The sequence below is a fragment of the Martes martes genome (genome assembly GCF_963455335.1).
Source record: "Martes martes genome assembly, chromosome: 8".
NCBI lineage: Eukaryota > Metazoa > Chordata > Mammalia > Carnivora > Mustelidae > Martes > Martes martes.
This window is the reverse complement of record NC_137895.1, coordinates 24104094-24122010: the sequence shown is the minus strand read 5'-3', so window position 1 is coordinate 24122010 and position 17917 is coordinate 24104094. Positions and strand designations below refer to the sequence as shown.

General features: G+C 37.0%; 1 protein-coding gene across 4 annotated transcripts in view; it reads left to right on the top strand.

Annotated features, from left to right (window-relative positions):
• Positions 1-10734, top strand: part of NEDD1 (NEDD1 gamma-tubulin ring complex targeting factor) — a 48281-nt gene extending 37547 nt beyond the window's left edge. For all 4 annotated transcript variants that reach the window (XM_080812310.1, XM_080812307.1, XM_080812308.1 and 1 more), the window contains exons 12-15: positions 19-172; positions 1078-1234; positions 8485-8551; positions 8987-10734. In XM_080812310.1, the coding sequence (XP_080668436.1) occupies positions 19-172; positions 1078-1234; positions 8485-8551; positions 8987-9091 (483 nt within the window). In that variant the 3' untranslated portion in view covers positions 9092-10734. The remainder of the gene's footprint in view (positions 1-18; positions 173-1077; positions 1235-8484; positions 8552-8986) is intronic.
• Positions 10735-17917: the final 7183 nt, after the last annotated feature.

Sequence of the window (17917 nt, the reverse complement as noted above, 5' to 3'; positions counted from 1 at the left end):
TTTATTTTAAATGTGAAGTTTGCAAAGTTGATTTCTGGTGCTGAAACTGGAAATCTGAATACCTCTCCATCATCTAACCAAACAAGAAGTCCTGAGAAGTTTGAAAAGCCAGAGAAAGAAATTGAAGCTCAGTTCGTATACGAAACCCCCCTCATTGGATCCTCAACTCCAAGTAAGTACATAAAACTTCCTGATATTTGAAAGTGTTAAGTCGAAAAATCCCACTATTTAACTTGAAAAAGATAAATAAATAGAGTAACCATAGGCTAAGAAAATTAAGAGTTGAAACTTTACAATGCTTGTCTACTATGTCTCTCTTACTAGAGGACAATGAGATGAATACGAATGGTTAAACTCAGTGACATTGATTTGATATTCTTTTGGTGTGAATTTTATTTTCAATCCAATGTGTAAGGATCTTGATCTGATATGCACGAATAGGAATATAATGTAGGACCCTTTGAAAATGAGTCATTAACTACCTGAAATTGTTTTTTTTCCTCTTCCATACAAAAGTCCTTTGTAGAGTTCGTGCCACAGATCCTAAAAATTTGAGATCACATTTAATGGGATATTGGGTTCAGTTTTACAAGTTATCTATAGAAAACAACTCTTTGTATAAAACTAACTCCTTTATGTAGATATTTATATTTTTAAGGTTTCTGTGGATATATTGTATTAGTGTATGCTCTGGGGCTTTGCTTGTAACGGTACTGTACTCCTATATTCTTTCTGTTTATTTGTTATAGTCTTGGTTTATCTAGTTTGTGGGATGGCATGTCACATTCATCTTTTATGAGAGGAAATAGTTCCAAGATTTTTCAAGATTAATCCCTCTGTCATATGTTATTATATTAGACAGTTGGCAGTTTATGTATATAGATAAATGACTATTAGAAATAATGTCATAGAAAGTTTTTAAGATTTGTATTCCAGACAGTGAGTTTTTCCTAAATGTCACAGGAACCCTGTTCTTTACCAGTTTTTCAAGGCTCCTCATGCCAAATCTTATTTACAAATGTTTGATGTCTCTTAGTCTAAGCTGACTATTAATATTTTCTCTGTTTTTTATTTTAGATCCAAAGATAGCATCCTCTGTCACGGCTGGAGTTGCCAGTTCACTATCAGAAAAAATAGCTGATACCATCGGAAATAATCGGCCAAATGCACCACTGACATCTGTTCAAATCCGTTTTATTCAGAACATGATACAGGAGACATTGGATGACTTTAGGTAGTAATTGAGAAATTGCTCTTTCTATCTAGACATTAACTGGCTTTTTTTATTGGGTGTGAAACCGGAACCATAAGTAATCTTGGCAATTACTACTTTTGCCTAGGTTTGGGGGTCCATAAAAACAATAGAAAACATGATGAGTTTTGTTGATCTTGCTGTATTGAATTTATTGAATACCAGCCAGGAAAACGTACATTTACCTAGGGCAATTATTAGATAACTTGGCAGGGCAGTCTAGCAGGCAGGCTGCCATCATGGTTTTGTTTTTTTTTATCATCAAAATTTGGACAGATTCTGGTAAAGGTCCAATGGTATTCTTACATGAAGTATTTGTAGATCACCTGTTAAGTATGCTATGCGTAATAATGTAGTAGAGAAATAATTTTTTTTTAAAGATTTTATTTATTTATTTGACAGACAGAGATCACAAGTAGGCAGAGAGGCAGGCATAGAGAGGAGGAAGCAGGCTCCCTGCGGAGCAGAGAGCCCGATGCGGGGCTCGATCCCAGGACTCTGAGATCATGACCTGAGCTGAAGGCAGAGGCTTTAACCCACTGAGCCACCCAGGCACCCCGTAGAGAAATAATTTTTTAAAGGAATTCTGAATATTTTCAAACAGAATGCATCAGAATGTAATAGTGAATTAAAAGTTTGTTTGTTTTTTTTTTTGCCTGGGTCTATCCTTGTCTCCTCATCCTTTGAATTTAGAACACTGTAAGAATATGTTTAATATTGTTGCTTCATTTTACCTATCATCTGAATATATATTGGAAGCTATTTTTAATTATTAGAATCTTTTGTGGATGTTTTTTCCCTTTCTGACCTGTAGTTAATTAATATTCTAGCTATGATTTTGAATATCATGAGCAAGAATGCTGGAGAAGATGTACAAGTTTTTGTTGGTCCAGGTCTTAGATATTTCTAAAGATTTATTTAGAGAGAGAGAGAGCATGAATGGGAGTGGTAGAGGGAGAGAGAATCTCAAGCAGAGTCCCTGCTAAGTGTGGAGCCTGACATGGGGCTCAATTTCATGACCCTGAGATGAAGACCTGAACTGAGATCAAGAGTCAGACACTGACCAGCTGTGCCACCAGGTGCCCCAGTGCATGTTTCTTTTTAATGTTAAAAGTGCTCTGAGGGGGGGAACCTGGGTGGCTCAGTGGGTTAAAGCCTCTGCTTTCGGCTCGGGTCATGATCCCGGGGTCCTGGGATCGAGTCCCACATCGGGCTCTCTGCTCAGCAGGGAGCCTGCTTCCTCCTCTCTCTCTCTCTCTGCCTGCCTCTCTGCCTACTTGTGATCTCTGTCTGTCCAATAAATAAATAAAATCTTTAAAAAAAAAAAAAAAAAAAAAAAAGTGCTCTGAGGGGTACCTGGGTAGTACAGTCGGTTGGGCATCTGTCTTCTGGTAGGTCATGATTCCAGGGTCTTGGGATCCAGCCCTGTCTCCTTCTGCCTGCCACTCCCCCTGCTTATTTACGAACTTTCTCTCTTTCTCAAATAAATAAATGAAATCTTAAAAAAAAAAAAAACCGTTTTTGGGGCACCTGGGTGGTGTAGTTGGTTGGGCACCTGACTCTTGATCTCAGCTCAGTTCTTGATCTCAGAGTCATGAGTTCAAGCCCCACATTGGGCTGCATCCTGGAAGTGGAGCATACTTTAAAAAAAAAAAAAAAAAGTGTTTTGAAAAAATACTTGTAAATGTTAGCAAATATATTTTTTAAAAAATTATCATTTTTGGTCACTTTTTACATTTATAACATGCCCAGTATATGTGCTGGTTACTAAGGATACAAATATGAATGATCTGTCCACAAAGGCCTTCTAGTTTAATTGGGGTAGGTACGATGTGTCCTGTTGTGATGTATGTTTCTTTAATGTGGATTAGTTCTTTGTGATTGATAAATAGGACAGTGATGACAACATGATGAGGGAATTTTGTTAGTTCCTGTAACAGCTGGCAAGACAAAATATATGAACATAACTGAAGGCAGCAAACCACCTATCAGTACCCATTTCTTTTTTTTTTTTTTTTTTAAAGAATTTATTTGTTTATTTGACAGAGAGAGATCACAAGTAGGCAGAGAGGCAGGCAGAGAGAGAGAGGAGGAAGCAGGCTCCCCGCTGAGCAGAGAGCCCCATGCGGGACTCGATCCCAGGACCCTGAGATCATGACCTGAGCCGAAGGCAGAGGCTTAACCCACTGAGCCACCCAGGCGCCCCTCAGTACCCATTTCTTTCTCTTCCCTTCCTCTTCACCTGGTTTGGCTTTGTACTCTGTGTTTGGAAGGACTTATTTTGTGATTATTCCCCATCTTTGGGTATTTTATCCTTGCCTCCATCCTTCACACCCCCAATCCTTTCTTCTCTTTTCTTACCCCTTTTATCAAGTGACCATCATGTTTTAAAGGTAAAAATCATTGATTATTCACTATTTAACTATGCTAGTATTTTTTTTACTAGAGTTTAATTGTTTTTGTTAATGCTGTGGTTACAAAATTACATACATTTCGAGTAGTCTGCCCTAATCCTTTTTCTTTAAGTCCTGTTATCTTCTTTTTGTTTTTCTTTTCTTTTTTTTTTATTGTTTTAGTTTTATTGTGGTGAGAACACTTACAATGAGATCTAGCCTCTTAATAAATTTTAACTGTATAATACAGTGTTGCTAACCAAAGGCACAGTGTTGTTGTACAGCAAATCTCTGCAAGTTATTCATTTTGTTTAACTGAAATTTTGTGTTTGTCACTTGGCAACTCCCTATTTCCCGTACTCCCCAACCTGATACCTACAATTCTGTTCTTTGCTTCCATGAGTTTGACTGTTTTAGATATCTCATATAAGTGGAATCATGCAGTATTTGTCCTTCCGTAACTGGCTTATTTCACTTAGCATAACGTCTTCCAGGTTCATCCATGTGGTTGCATAGTGCAAGATTTCCTTTTTTATGACTGAATAATATTCCATCTCTCTCTCTCTCTCTCTCTCTCTCTCTCTCTCACACACACACACACACACACACACACACAACGTTTTAAAAAATCTGGTCATGTTATTTTCAAGAATATGAGGTTTTTCAGGACTATATGTATATGGCAAAACAGCAGAATTGTCTGGGGACAGCTGACTTCAATATAATGTGAGTAAAGCAGTGGTGGAAAGGGAGAAAGCTCTTATGCTGGGCAGATTGATAAAGACAGCACTGCTCTGCCTTCAGCTTTCAGCACACCTTGCATGTCTGCACCTGGGGAGGGGCGGTGAGTGGGGGCCTCTCAACTCTTCTGCCTCTTCAGTAACCATTGGCAGCCTCTGCTTGGGACTCATTGAGGACCCAGAATGGCTCAGAGGATTTCTATAAATTTGCCTGCTCTGACGTCAGCCTTCAGTAAGTCATGAAGAGCTACACCTTACAGTGGAGGGACAGAGAGGGTGTTGAGGGGCTCCATCAGCTGTGGAGACTGCCTTCTCCATGAGAGTCTGGAGTGCTTCAGACGGGGTACTCTTAGTTGTCACGTGCTCTATCTTCACATGCCCTGTGCCTCTCTGCCTTAGGGTGTCTCTCAGTCCTCTTTCCCTGCCCCTAGTGATTTCCATAAGCACCCAGAGAAGGCCTGTGGCAAATAGTTGGTGAGCGAATGGAGGCTTTCTTTGTGGCTAGGGCTCCTTGGGTCCAGTCCAACTTGGCCTTCAAAAATCTATAAAAATTTCAGTTCTCCTTACCTATCAATGGCAGCTGTGTCATCCCCGCCCGCCCCCCCCCCACTTTCTACCCTCCCATCCCCCCTCCGCTCTGTTGAGGATGAAAACAATCATGGGTCTCTTCTCCTAGGAGGGACTCATCATTTTCTGAATTTTCATTCATTTAGATTTCTTTGCACTCTCAGGTTAAATATAAAAATTTATGATTTTATAGGTTATCTGGCTTGTCCTCACTATTAGAGTTGGAGAGATTATATACTAAGCAGAAGTTTGTGGGTCTGTTTTTATTGTCTTTCAAGAAGTTTCTTCTGGCAAGCAGATCACTTTGTTCCTATACTTGCTGGCTTTCAGGTTTTCTTATGGCTAGTTTATTTCTAGCTTGCCTTTATTCCTAGGGTTTATTTAGTCTCTGCCCTTCTAGGATATCAGCTGAATGTGTGGAGTATTCACCAGGCCTTTTTACCTTGGTGGGTCCTGAACTTTAACCTCCATTTCCCCAGCATCACAAGGCTGCCAGAATCTTTCTGGCATCTAGCTACAACTTCATGCTTAATTTTCTGCCATCTAACCCAGTACAGGCACTGCTTAGGAGTCAACAGATAATGCAAGGGGGAAATTGTACAGTTTTAAGTTTACTTTTCTGCAAGTACCTTCTTGGCACCTTGAAGCCTTGGCTGCTTTAGCTGTCCCAAACCCTAGCACTCCCCAATCTGGTGAGACTCTCTCAAGCTCCAGGCCACTGCTTTCAGCCCAGCCTCTGTTCCTCACACTGTCTAATCAGCACATCCCCCAGAGGGAAAAGCAGAGGTAAATGTAGGGCTTACCTAGTAGACTTCCCTTCTTTGCAAGACCATAGCCCCTCAAATCCTGACCACCTTAGTGGTTCTCCGATGCTTTCAGTTTGTTTTGTTTTATTTCTGTTTTTTAAGATTTATTTATTAGAGAGAGAGAGCATGAGTGGTGGGGAGAGGCAGAAGGAGAGGGAGAAGCAGCCTCCCAATCAGTGGGGAGCCTGACTTATGGCTCCATTCCAGGACCCTAAGATCGTGACCTGAGCTGAAGGCAGCTCCTTAACTGACTGAGCCACCCAGGCACCCCCAGTTTGTTTGTTTTAAGTACAGATTTTGTCATAATTGAAAGCAGAAGAGAATTAAAAAAAAAAAACAAAACAAAACAAAAAAAAACTCTTACAGTTGTAACAGAAAATGTACTTAGGAATAAATCTGACCAAAGATGGTAAAGATCTTTGTGGAGAAATGCTTAAAAATTTATTGGAAAGCATTAACACTTTAATGGGAAGATGTGAAGTTGTCAGTTCTTTTAAATGGGTCTATAGATTGAGTGCAATTTCAATCAAATTCCAGCTGTCTTTTTTGGAAGATGGTGATAGGATAATTTCAAAATTTATGTGGAAGAAGAAAAGACCCAGGAATAACCAAGACACTCTAGAGAAGAACAAAGTTGAAGCCGACTTATTTGTCAGATGGGTAAGCTTAATTATTAAGCTATAAAATAAATGCTACAAAATAGTGTAGCATTAGCACAGGATGGACAGATTGCCCAAAGGAATCCAATAGACCAGAGAAAAACCTGGGCATATACAGAAATGTGATATATGACAGAGGAAAAGTATAGATCCCTATTCCCTGCTATTAAAAAAAATCAATTCTACCCAGCATAAAAGTTTAAAGGGTAAAATTTTAGGCATTGTAGGAGAATTATGACTTCAGGGTAGGGAAGTTATCAAAACATAAGAGGATACACTACCTATAAAAATAGATTGGCAAATTTGATTGTAATATTAGATCATAATTAGAGAATGTTGACAAGGACTGCTCATCATAAGACACCATTAACAAAGTGAAAGGACAAAAATCTGTCTGTAGTACTCCAACAAAGGACCCAACAAAGAATCAGATGATGTAAAGAACTCTTAGAAATAAATAAGAAAAAAAGACAGTCAAGGGGTGCCTGGGGGGCTCAGTCACTTAAGTGTCTGCCTTCAGCTCAGGTCATGATCCCAGGACCCTGGGATCGGGTCCTGCATCGGGCTCCCTGCTCAGTGGGGAGTCTGCTTGTCCCTCTGCACCTCCCCCTACTTGCGCTCTCTCTCTCTCTCTCTCTCTCTCTCTCAAATAAAGTCTTAAAAAAAAGACATTCAATAGAAAAACAAGGTTAAAAAGCATGGACAAGCATTTCACAGAAGAGGAATCGTCTACAAACGTAAGGAAAGATGTTCAATCCTGTGGTTAATCAGAGAACTGAAAATGCAACAGGATACTATTTCATACTCATTAGATGGCAAAGTGTGAGAAGGCTGGCAAGACCCAAGTCTTGGTGTGGTTACAGAACGAACAGCAGGTATTGTTACACAGATGACAAGCACGTCCACTGATACTACCACTTCAGCAAATAATTTTTGTATTATTTTGTAAAACTAAACAAGTATACATCTGGATCATACCTTTAACTCAGCATATCTACTCTTGGATCTATCTTCTACAGTTATGGGTGCATGTGGGTTGGAAAATACATATGTGATTGTTTATAACAACGTTGTAATAGTAAAACCTTGAAAACAATCTGTCAGTTGAAAGGAGAATTTGTACACCGATACAAATCAGTGACTTACAGATATATAGAATATTGAAATGTTGAAAACAGGATATTGGGTTTTTTTTTAAGTGTACACTACTCAGTACTACATAGAATGTGGTATTTTTATAATGCTCAAAACCAAGCACAGCAGAAATAGATTGACTACAGCTTCTGTGTTAGACAGGTTTTTTAAAAAAACATTTCTTTGCTTAAACAAAATTCAACAGAGTAGTGACTTCTTTCTTGGGCTTCTCCTAAGTTAAGTGATGGAATCAGAGAGGAACACATAGGAAACTTCTATGATTTTGGTAGTGTTCTAGCTCGTAAGTTGTATGATAGGTGACTGAATGATCCTTTTTATTTCCTAATTTTCATGTATTTTGTAGGCATTAATGAATTGCATTTTATAGTGTAACCTTTATTATAAGCACCCAAATAACCCTTTCCATTCTCCTAGAAGTATTTTTTAATAGCTAAAACATTGATAATAGTCAAAACATTGTAACCTAGTAAATTATATGTATTTCATTGTAATATGAACCTGTGTCTTTTCTTAATGATAATTTCTATATTAAGGGATGTGTAGTATGAGAGTCCTGGAGGTATGTGTACAGCCAGAGTTCATATACTAGCTCTACCATTTACTGGTTGTATGATTAGATAAGTTTTAACTGCTCTGTGGCTCAGTTCCTTCATTGGTAAAATGGTGGTAATAATTGCACCTGATGGTAAAGATTAAATGAGTTCTACCATTCAAAGTACAAGAAACAGTGCCTACAACATAGTAAATAAATTCTAAGTGCATTGGTATTTTTATTATTGTTGTTATTATTATTACTATTATTATTACTAACATCCAATAATTTGAAACAATGGGAAGTCTAGCAGTTTCTAGAATGGTCTAGAATTGGCAAAACCATTATAATTCTAACAAGTATTTTATATTCTTCCCTAGAGAAGCATGCCATAGGGACATTGTGAATTTGCAAGTGGAGATGATTAAACAGTTTCACATGCAATTGGTAGGTATGACATATTTTATTTTAAATGAGTGTTGAGTTGTGGATCTAAAAATAAAGAGTGATATATTTTTACTTTATTATATCTAGTTGCTAGAATAAATAAACAGGGAGTTTTAGAAATTCAGTAAATAAAATAGTCACCCTTCTTTTTAACCTATAGTTAAGGCTACTTTTACACAGCTTTTATTTATTTGTTTATTTAAATAAGTAAGCTAAAAGCTTCCCACATGTGCAAATCTAAGCCTTCCAAATATATAACTTTCACTAGTGATCTTTCATTTATATTAACAAAGGAGTGAGGATGGTTAAGTACAAGAACTACCATTCAGCTAGTTAATTGGACATGACAGAAGTGATAGCTGAAAGTATGTAAAACAGCGTGCCAAATAAATGTGAAATACCAGTGATTTAAAAAGCATTTTTTTTCTTTTCTAGAATGAAATGCACTCTTTGCTGGAAAGATACTCAGTGAATGAAGGATTAGTGGCTGAAATTGAAAGACTACGAGAAGAAAACAAAAGACTGCGGGCCCACTTTTGAAATTTCAGTGAATACCTTAATGTTTTATAATTTGGGAAGCTTCTGGCAACAGAACTGCATGGAATCAGTATTGTTTTCATGGTCTCTGGGAAAAAAAGTTTTTTTCAAGTAAAATGGTGATGGGATTTTATACCAACCACTATTTCACCTTCTCTGTCAAAGATATTTATATTTTTATATTAAAAACTGTACAACATGTCATTTGCCTAACAGGAAAGTCAACAGGATCTTTAATTTCTGAAAGCTTTATCTATACACTAAGTGCCCTTTTCCATAAGAAATGAAAATTGTGCAAAAAAAATAGGTTATGTATGTTTTTTAATCATCTTTTTTAACAGATAATATTTTTGATTGACGATTGCCTTCCAAATTTTTTTGGATGTTTGAGGATTGAAGAGTTTGATACACCTTCTATTTTTATGGTGAAAGCAATTTTTAAATGGCAGTTGGTGTTTCTAAGCAATTGACTAGTAAAACACAAGGTTGGTTAGTAATTATTTTGTTAACTTGATAAAGTCAAGTATGACTATTATTTATTACTTGTACATTTCGTAAGGGAATTTTGGGAATTTTGGATTGCACAGATTATTATATACCTATTGCATTTATATCTTTTGTACTTCTCACAAATCTCTACTCCTGTTTGGTATTTTTTAGCTAATTTCACTTTACCTATTAAAACGTTTAGAGGTTTATAAGACTTGACTAGAACTGCATATCTGCTGATTATCTTATGAATTAATAACATGCAAAGTTATTCGTAAAGTTTTAATCAACATGATTCAACTTATAATCAGTGAAAATGTTATATTAGATGCTAAGTATTCAGTATTAGTCCCATTTTTTCCCTTCCAAATGAGAAGTGTGAATTGTTTTGTTTTATGGTTTATATCATTAACTTTCTCTAATGCTTTGTGTGCTGTGTGTAATGTTTTTATGTTACTGACCTTACTATGAAATTTAGAAAGGTTAACTGTCAAAAGAATTCACAGCTCTCTGGTATGGGTGGCTGTATCTATACATCTACCTGCTGTGATATACAGTCTTGGTAATATAAGATTAGGAGGGCTACTGGCTTCTTTACCTTCTTGTAGTCTCTTGTCCCAAAGATTTAAATTATATACCCTGTATACAGCACTCCTACCCAGTTTGACTTCTGAGGTAAAAATATTTACTAAAATAAAAGGGAAATCTAGCTAGCTTACTAACTTAATGATTTTCCAAAGTGGTGGAAATTTTAAGGATATATTTAATAAGTGTAAACATACTAATAATTACTTCAGGAAATAAAAACAGAAATACTACTTTTTCCCAGTGTGGCTCAGAGAATACGTTTGTGTTGAAGTATAAATGAGTGCTGATGTGATCTTTTTTCCTGATAGATTATTGGAAGCATTATGATTTGTAACAAGTTGCCTTATATATCGTTATCAAACAGGTTTAGAAAACATAAAAGTGTGTTCTGCCTACAGGCTGTATTTAAGTCCATTAATATTTCCTCTTGCCTTTTTCTGTAAATGCACATGATGTGTATTAAAAGAGGTGGGATAAATAAAACAATTTTAGTAATCGTATGCATATAGATGAAACATTTTGTCATGGAATTTAAAAGTTAGGTACAAAAAATAAAATTTTTATATGGTAAAAATGAGATGCCTAAATTGAACTTTTGCCTCTGGCCAAAATGGAATAAGAGAGATTGGATTTACCTATTTGAAAGTCTAAAAATGCAAAATATGAGACAGTTTTCAAATATCAGGTATTAGGCAAAACAGGACAGTGTTCCCTGAGAGAGGGAAAATGAGACCCAAGAAACCCAATGAACCTCTAAGTACAGGAAATAAAACTATACCAAAATACATCATAATCAAATTCATTAAAACTGGTTTCAGAGGAAAACTCTTAAAAGCAGCTAAATTTAAAAGACACAGAAGAACAAAGACAAGACTGTCAGAGACAGTGGAGTAACATCTTTAAAGTACTGGAAGAAAAATACTCAACTTTGAATTCTATATCCAGCGAAGATATCTTTCAAAAATGAAAATGAAATAAAAACTTTTCAGACCTTGGAAGGCTGAAAGAATTTATCACAAGCAGACCTGCTGTATAGGAAATGTTAAAGAATGCCTTCAGTTTGAAGGAAAATGTACCAGACAGAAATATATTTCTATGGAAAGTAACCAGGATATGAAAATGGTAAATACATGAACAAATGTAAGGCTTTTTTTTTTCATTTTAAATTGTCCTTAAAGGATAATTAATGATTTAAAGCAAAAATGATGATAAGGTGTTGTGTGGTTAACATAAGTAAAGTGGAAGGTCTGTCTGATAACAGTATCAAGGATGGGCAGAGGGAACCTACATATACTACTCTAAGTTTCTAACACTAACTGTGAGATAGTGTAATAGTACTTGAAAGTAAACTGTGGGGGCCCCTGGGTGGCTCAGAGGGTTAAAGCCTCTGCCTTCGGCTCAGGTCATGATCCCAAGGTCCTGGGATCAAGCCCCGCATCGGGCTCTCTCCTTGGCGGGGAGCCTGCTTCCTCCTCTCTCTCTCTGTCTGCCTCTCTGCCTACTTGTGATCTCTCTCTGTTAAAAAAAAAAAAAAGAAAGAAAGAAAGAAAGTAAACTGTGATAAGTTAAGAATATGTACTGTAAGCCCTAAAGCAAAAATTAAAAAAAGCCATAACTAATAAACCAACAAAGATCGTAAAATGTAGCCACAAAAAATAATCCAAAAGAAGGAAGAAAAGTAAGAAAGGGAGACAAAGAATAAATGGGACAAGGAGAAAATATATTAAAAAAATATGATGGTAGATTTAAACAGTAATATCAATAATTACATTAACTGTTAATTTTCAGTTACCCTAATCAGATTGAGTTTTTTTTAATCCAGGTAGATATTGAATCCATGAAACCTATCTAAACATAAAGACAAATAGCTTAAATATGAAAATGTCCATATTAGAAAAGAAAATTCAAATCAAGGACTGAAGCTTCCACCTTAAGCTAGAAAAATAATAGCCAGTGAAACTCAAACAAATGAAAGGAAAAAGGATTAGAAAAAAAATCAATGCAATAGAAAACAAAATCCATTGAGAAATTCAGTGGAACTGAAAGCTAACGCTTTGAGAGCAATGCAATCAATAAATCTTTAGTCAGACTTTGAAAAAAAGAAGACAAATTACCAATATTAGGAATGAGAGAAATGACCACAGATTCTACAATTTTTTTTTTTTTAAAAGAGAGCACATGCAAGTGGAGAGAGGGTCAGAGGGGGAGAGAGAATCTCAAGCCAACTCTGTACTGAGCTCAATCTCAGCACCCTGAGATCACGACCTGAGCTGAAATCAAGTCAGATGCTTAACTGACTGAGCCACTCAGGCACCCTACATATATTTCTGATGGAAAATGCCAAACCTAACTACACTGGTGAAATCTTTCAAATATTTAAGGAGGAAAATCCAATTCTCAACAAATACATGCATGAAATAGAAGAGGAGATAATTCCCAACTCCTCCTTTGAGGCCAGCATTACTCTGATACCAAAATCAGAAGATAAATGACAAGCCAATATTTGTCACAAACACAGATGCAAAAGTTCTAAACAAAGTTTAGCAATTTGAATTTAATGATGGGTAAGAAGGATGATATATGAACTAGTGAGGTGTATGTTAATGCAAATTTGGGCTAACAGAAAATAATATAATTATTGACAGACTAACATAGGAAAACCATATGATCATCTCAATAAATACAAAAAAGGGCATTTGACAAAACCCAACATTCATTTCTGATAAAAACTCTCAGTAAAGTAAAAATAAAAGAACTTTCTTGATAAAGGGCATCTTAAGAAAAACCTGCAGCTAACCTCATACTTAAGGTTGAAAGACACAGTGTTTTCCCCCTAAGATCAGAGACAAAGCAAGGAAGTCTACTATCTTCTATTAAACATATTGGAGTTTCTACCAAGGCAATTTGGCAAGAAAAAGGAAAACCACTCAAATTATAAAGGAAGAGGTAAAAGTCTCCTCACACATGACATATTGAACTCTACAGAAAACCTATGGAATATATAAAAATTCTAAAATTAGTGAGTAACAAGGTTACTGTATATATGGTCAGTGTACTGATCAGTTGTCCCCCAACTCCAAACTATATAATCAGCTGTTCTTCACAAGCCTAGTGCAGCTCTTTCTGCCCAAGGGTCCTGTCCCCATGCTTTAATAAAATCACCTTTTTGTGCATACACACAATCAGTTGCATTTATATATACTAAAAAAAAAAAATCAATATTTTTCATTTATACTATTTATACTAGCATCAAAAATATTACATTTTCATTTATATTATATGTTATATATATTTCATTTATATATGAATATTATATATGAACATATATATTCATTTATACTATTTATACTAGCATCAAAAATATTTCATACTTAAGTATAAATTTGATAAAAGTTATCAAAGACTTGTACACTGAATTCTACAAAACATTCCTAGAGAAAGTAAAACTAAATAAATGGAGAGATGACATGTTCATAAAATGGGAGGCAAGTGTCAGTTCTTCCCACATTGATTTACAGACTCGGTATAATACCAAAAATAATTTTAGCAGAAACTATTTTTCTCTTCAACTATGTCTAATTCACTGTTTACCTAATCTGGTTAAGTATTTAATATCACCTGTTTCGTTTTGCAGCTTAGAATTTCCACTTGGTTCTTTTTTTAATAGTTTCTAATTCTCTGTTGAACTCTTATAATTTAATTCCTTAAATGTATTCATCTTAGTTATTTTAAAGTCTGTGCCTGATAACCCTAATATCAGAATGTTCTATGGATTTGTTTCCATTTTACATTATTTCTCTCAGGTTTTGGTCACATTGTGCCTTCTCATCTTCTTGAATATTTCTTTACTGAGGGATTGACATTGTTAAGAAAAATTGTAGAAATACTCTTTTTTTTTTTTAAGATTTTATTTATTTATTTGAGAGAGAGAGAATGAGAGAGAGAGAATGTGAGAGTGGAGAGGTCAGAGGGAGAGCAGACTCCCTGGGAGCAGGGAGCCCGATGCAGGATTCGATCCCGGGACTTCAGGATCATGACCTGAACTGAAGGCAGCTGCTCAACCAACTGAGCCACCCAGGCACCCCTGTAGAAATACTCTTGAGTCTTTGAATGCTGTTACCTTCTCCCAGAGATTTACTTTTCACTGTTGCAGGCAGCTAGAGATGAGCTAACTGTGAGTTGAGTTTATGTCCCTGGTTTATTCTTACTTTTGTTGTTTAATCTTTGAGGGTTTTTTGTTGTTGTTGTTGTTAGTTTGTTTTTTTTATATTTATTTATTTATTTGAGGGAGAGCCCATGTGCCAATGAGGGGCAGGGCAGAGGGAGAAAACTCAAACAGACCCTGTGCTCAGCACAGAGCCTGACATGGGACTCAATCCCACAACACTGAGATTATGACCTGAGTCAAAATAAATAGTCAGACAACCGACTGAGCCACCCAGGCACCCCAGTCCTTCAGAGTTTAATCAAAACTATTAGGATTCTGTCAGGTCCTGTCTTAGTGCGTCATGAACTCTTAACTTTTTGTCTCTCCAACTCTGTAGAGATTTTCAAAGTTCTGCTTCTTATTGATGTTTAGATAGACTGTTTCACAGTTGGAGTTAACAAAATGCCAGGAAAGAGTGCTGTGGATAGTCACTTTTTCTTATCTAAAATATTTCTAGTGAGGAATTATTTTAGGTATCAGATTATCAAGTTCCTCGTTCTTAGAGAAAATAGAGCTCTTATAGACTACAGTGATACAAAGATAAATGATATGTGTACATTGATGTTATTTGTGGGAAAATCAAGGGTGTGGCTATAGAAATGGTCCTGAATCTCTGAGAAGAAAAAGAGTATCTAGACCAAGAATTCTCAAAATGGAGTTTGGTGATCCCTGGGAATTTCCAAGATCATTTTGGGGTCTGGAGAGATCAGATTATTTTCATAATAATACTAAGACAGTGTCTTTCTTGCTCCTATTTTCTCACGGGCACAGTGTAATTTTCCAGAGGCTACATGACAAGTGAGTACTATTGCCCTGATATTTAATGGAACAGGTACTTGTGTATTCTTTTTTTTTTTTTTTAAGATTTTATTTATTTATTTGACAAAGAGAGACACAGACAGAGAGGGAACACAGGCAGGGCGAGTGGGAGAGGGAGAAGCAGGCTTCCTGCCGAGCAGGGAGCCTGATACGGGGCTTGATACCAGGACCCCGGATTAGGAACTGAGCTGAAGGCAGATGCTTAACAACTGAGCCACCCAGGCACCCCGATACTTGTGTATTCTTGTACTTTCTAGAATTTTCTAAGATGAACTCTTTGAAGTCCTCAATTTTTAATAGTATAAAAAAGACTGATACTGAGAAAATTGAGAGCCTGCAGTGTATATTTTCAGCTGGAAAAAAGGACATTTATGAAGCTTAAGGGCATGGTTCCCCTATTAGTCAAATGTGCTTAGTCATAGTAATTAAGTCAACAGTGAGAGAAAAGCAAGTCTAGAAAAGAATTGTGGGTGTGACTTCTGGCTTTAGGCACACAGAGTAGACTGTGGAATCAAATGCATAGAAATTCACAAATTGTTTTAGACAGTTGAATTAGCAAAAGCACTGCAATCTGGGACTAAAAGAAATGAAAGCTCTTCGAAAATACTTTTTTAACTCCTGAGAAATTTGCTCCATTGTTAAAATGGCCTATCTTCCAAAGCCCTTTCAGGAGTGGTTGAAGAGGAGGATGAAATCTCAAAGAGCAGGGTCAAAACCTAGAAAACAAGGGATGGTGGGAGGCTTTCCCAGGAAACAAAACCCAGGCCTAACCAGAAACGTTCCCCATCCACAGAGCAACATTTGTCCTATGTGATTTCAGAATTGCTGCGGGCCAGTGACTGCTAGGAGGCCCTCGTTCTTAAATGGGGGAGGGTATTGCTGGTATCTTCCCCCAAATTCACTGCTATTTGTAAGCTTTGTGTGTGTGTGATCAGGTGGGGGCAGGTAGCTCATTCTTTTGTTTGGTATTCTCTGAACAAAGAGCAATCATTGTTCTTTTTAAAATGAGACTCATCTGGATCTAATGTAACATAGATTACAAGATCCTAAACTTGGAATGTGATGCAGCAATTGGATGTGGCTTTTGAGAATCCATCGATGGGGGTGAGCATATATTGATTTGGGAGGGACACGAGGAACTGTGGCCCAGAGGGCAGAGTGCGATGTATTGCATTGTCAACACCAGTCCTTCTCCCCTACCTGTTTTCCTGCCCTTTGCTATTTGACTTTGCAGTTCCCACTAGTAAAAACGTAGAGTGTTTTTCCCCATCTTCTGTCTTTGGGTTTGGTCATGTGGCTGATAAGAGCAGAAGTGATGGTACACCAGTTTTAAGCTTAAGCTTTAAGAGGTGTGACATGTTATCGCCTTGAACTTCTTGAAGTACAACCCTTGCACTTCCAATGTGGATATTAAACACACACACACGCACACATGCATGCAGATGAGCTGCCTGGGCTAGCCGCTGGTCCCAAGAGAAAGATGAGATGTGAGGGAGAGTTGTCTCAGCCAGCCTCCTCGCTAGGCTTTCTGTCTCCCTCTATACGTTCTTGTCTGCCATATTCACCTGTATTCCATTTGTTTCTACCCAAAAGGCAAATCTAATTGTCCATGGGAAAAAACCATGCTCTTTGGTGTGGCATTGTGGATCCTTCTTTGAAGACTTGTCTCTCAGTTCTCCACACACCCTGCCCCTGACATTCCGGTCTCAGGATCCAGAGAGTGCCAGACCATTTCACGGCTCTGAGCCATTACCTTCATGCTTCCTTCCACCTGGCAAGCTCCTACAGATCCTGCAGGACATGTCCTTCAGGACGTGTCACTTCTTTTGTGATACTTCTCTGTCACTTAAAGGCAATCATATCCTCTTCTGTGCCCCTGAAAATTCATTTCTTACTAAGGTAAATCTTACAGAGAATGGGGATGATTTTGTCGGCAGGTTTCTCTTCCCGGTGAGCAGAGACCTTTTTTTTTTTTATTTTTTTTAAATTTATTTATTTGTTAGAGAGAGCGAGCAAGCACAGGCATACAGAGTGGTAGGCAGAGGCAAAGGGAGAAGCAGGCTCCCTGCCGAGCAAGGAGCCCGATGTGGGACTCGATCCCAGGACGCTGGGATCATGACCTGAGCCGAAGGCAGCTGCTTAACCAACTGAGCCACCCAGGCGTCCCGAGACCATTTTTATTCCTCATAGTGGATGCAACATCTAGAATGATGCTTTGACCTCTGTAGAGGTTCAATATCATTTCTGATTTTATTTTTGAACAATAGAATCCATATAGGGATTGTTATAAATTATTAGTTTCTGTGTGGTATTTGTTATGTTTGTAATAAACTAGGAATATGATTAACCATAACTCTTCCTTCGTCACACATGTCAAATAATAGCATTTACAGTAGTAGGATAAATTTATAAACACAGAAAAATGACAATAATGGCTGGAGATAGTCGACATGCCCTTGATGTAGATATTGTGGGTCCTTTTCAAGTGAAATCTGACTACCAGCTCACTTAAAATTAAAATGTCAAAAATCAATTATGCTTCATTTTCCATTCAGACAGGTTGAACTTCTCAAAATTATTTGAAGCACATCTTATGTCAAAAGACACCTACTCTATTATTTGAATCCTAGTGAAATGAGAAAACATTTTATTTCTCATTTTTATAATGATTACCGCACTAAATCTTTATCTGCCAAAATGAAGCTGAGAAATATCTGGATGTCTAA